The sequence below is a fragment of the Eupeodes corollae genome, chromosome 1, assembly GCF_945859685.1.
Source record: "Eupeodes corollae chromosome 1, idEupCoro1.1, whole genome shotgun sequence".
NCBI classification, from domain to species: Eukaryota; Metazoa; Arthropoda; class Insecta; order Diptera; family Syrphidae; genus Eupeodes; species Eupeodes corollae.
This window is the reverse complement of record NC_079147.1, coordinates 163,622,739-163,625,604: the sequence shown is the minus strand read 5'-3', so window position 1 is coordinate 163,625,604 and position 2,866 is coordinate 163,622,739. Positions and strand designations below refer to the sequence as shown.

Below are 2,866 nucleotides of genomic sequence, written 5' to 3'. Positions count from 1 at the left end.
TCTTATTTTCTAATATTTGTTGCAATCTATTCATTGATAACACTAGAAACAAACAAACAAATACAATTCGTTTGATATATTTCACTGACAGAAATTTTCAATTATGGCTATAAACGACATGTCAAAAAATTCCAATGTTCCTTTTCAATGATGAAAACCAATGATAGTCCACCAAAAGATGTCATGCCGAACGTTTCTCTTCGTGATAGTACTACTCCGATATAGATACAATGGTATCAGCATTTTAAAACACTACTACAGTACACTCACCCTTATTATGCATTCAATTCTTAAGCTCACAAGTAAGAAATCTTTGTAAAATAATATACACTTAACTCGAATGTCAATTGAATTTGACATTTTCTTTCCCTTTTCCTGTCATCAACCAAACAGTAAGAATTAAGGATACTGTGTTGTTTTTACATTTATTATAATTATAAATAAATAAAGAATCGCATTTACAATGACCGATAAAAATGGATCGGCCCAGCAACCCAACTACGACATATCAAAATTCAAACTAACAAAAATTCTTAACAACAATACAGTAAGGAAAAGCATTGCTCTGCTTGGAACGTTTCCTGACATTTCCGAAGTGGACCAGGCTCTTGTAATATTCGAAAAGAATGCTTTTACTGAAAGCGATGTTCAAACTGATGGAAGTACTGACAAATCATTCTTCTCATCCAAAACAAAAACAAATGTTGAATTCCTGAATAATATCTATGGAAGCTTCCAATGTATACCAGAAAGTGATCTTAATTGTTAGTTTGTTTTTCTTTTTAATGTTTGTATTCAAATTTAAATGACATGCTTTTATTCCAGGTATTAAGACAACTGTTGTATACCCTGCAACTGACAAACATATTGAAAAATACTCAATTCATGCGAAACACCTGATAGCCGAGACCCCGGCTTTGTATGAAAATATTACTCTTACATATCTGAAATCCAGTCAATTTTCTTTAGATGTAAGTTATTAAGTATGTTTGTAACTATGTCCCTTGTTATCATTGACACTTGTATTTTTTATTTTCAAGTGGGTTTATAATATTCTTGAGCACAAGCAAGAAACCGAACGCATTGTGTTTGAAGATCCCGATCCAGAAATTGGTTTTGTTCTACTGCCCGACCTTAAATGGGATGGACGGACAATTGAAGCCTTGTACCTTTTGGCGATTGTACATAAACGTGATATCAAATCATTACGTGACCTGAATAGTTCACATTTACCATTGTTAAAAAATATTCGCGACAGTGGAAGAAGAGCTATTGAAGAAAAATATGGTATTCCAGCGTCTCAAATTCGAATGTACTTCCACTATCAACCATCATTCTACCATTTGCACATTCATTTTAATCCGGTCGGAAATGATGCACCTGGAATTTGGTGTGAAAAGTCCCATATGCTGGAGACGGTAATCAATAACTTGGAGTTGGTTAGTGACTACTATAAAAGAGCAACTATACCTTTTGTTGCGTACGAAGGCAATAAATTGTTGGATATCTATGACGAGGAGTTAAATGTGAGAAAGAAATTAAAGTTAGATGAAAATGAACTTACGCCGACAAGTGAAGATAGTATCAATGCAAAAATTGAGTAATAAAAATAATTACTTTTCAAAAGCTCTGAGTCATTAAAATCCGTCTATTTTGTTTTATTTGTTTCTAAGATATCTTTGTTTTTTAGTTTTATTTAAAAAAAATAGTAAGTATCGTTGTAAGTAACAGTACCTTTTTCTATTGGGTGTTTCATTAATGTGTGCGAGTACTGTTGTCAGGGATGGAGGGGACCTACAGTTTTGAGCTAATTCGAGAAAGCACATCTCATGATAAGAATTACTCTTGGAGATTTTTTTAATTCCTCGCAAGAGGCAGTACCCGTTTAAAATAAAATGCACGACTGGATTGCACAGTGTGGTTTTAGACCAGGAAAGTCCACAGTTGATCAAATATTCACATTCCGGCGAATCCTGGAAAAAACCCAAGAACACCAAATAGACACCCACCATCCTTTTGTCGATTTCAAAGCCGCATATGACAGCATCTTCAGGGACGAGCTGTATAGAGCCATGTCTAGTTTTGGCATCCCTGCCAAACTCGTCCGTTTGGGCACAATGACCATGGAGAATTCACGCTGCTCCATAAAGGTTGGAAACAACTTAACATAACCTTTCGATGCCAAAATAGGTTTTAGACAAGGTGATGCGCTGTCATGCGACTTCTTCATCATCGTTCTGGAAAGAATTGTGCAAAACTCAACCGTCAACACTAGAGGCACAATCTTCCAAAGATCCATCCAATTACTCGGATACGCAGATGATATTGACGTAGTTGGAAGATCAAAGCGTGATGTCAATATAGCGTTTTTGAGCATTATGACGGAAGCGAAGAAGATGGGTTTAGTGGTCAATGAGGGCAAGACCAAGTATATGCTGTCATCAGAAAAGGACACTGAACGACGACGTCTTGGACAAAACGTCACCATGGACAGCTTTAACTTTGAGGTAGTTAAGGACTTTGTCTACCTAGGCACCGCTATTAATGCAGACAACGACACCAGCGCTGAAATCAAACGAAGAATAACTCTTGCAAATCGCTGCTTCTTTGGACTTAGAAGACAATTGAGAAGTAAAGTCCTCTCTCGAGCATGTAGAATCACCATCTATAAGACACTCATCATCCCGGTTCTCATTTATGGCGCTGAGGCCTGGACCCTGTCAAAGAAAGATGAGAGCGTCTTAGGATGCTTCGAGATAAAAATTCTTCGGGTGATTTTTGGTCCCGTACGCATAGATGGAGAATGGAGGAGAAGATATAACGACGAGCTGTACGGGCTGTACAGCGACACTGACCTAGTTAGCAG

The 2,866-nt window shown here is 36.9% G+C and overlaps 1 protein-coding gene across 1 annotated transcript; it reads left to right on the top strand.

Moving 5' to 3' along the window:
- Nucleotides 1-363: 363 nt before the first annotated feature.
- Nucleotides 364-1,643, top strand: LOC129939047 (m7GpppX diphosphatase). The gene is made up of 3 exons (XM_056046912.1): nucleotides 364-764; nucleotides 826-971; nucleotides 1,041-1,643. The coding sequence occupies exons 1-3, from the start codon at nucleotides 464-466 to the stop codon at nucleotides 1,602-1,604; spliced, it is 1,011 nt and encodes a 336-aa protein (XP_055902887.1). The 5' UTR covers nucleotides 364-463; the 3' UTR covers nucleotides 1,605-1,643.
- Nucleotides 1,644-2,866: the final 1,223 nt, after the last annotated feature.

Coding starts and splice junctions, on each gene's coding strand:
- LOC129939047 (XM_056046912.1), top strand. CDS start 464: ATGACCGATAAAAATGGATCGGCCCAGCAACCCAACTACGACATATCA. Junction 765..825: donor ACCAGAAAGTGATCTTAATT/GTTAGTTTGTTT, acceptor CTTTTATTCCAG/GTATTAAGACAACTGTTGTA. Junction 972..1,040: donor CCAGTCAATTTTCTTTAGAT/GTAAGTTATTAA, acceptor TTTATTTTCAAG/TGGGTTTATAATATTCTTGA.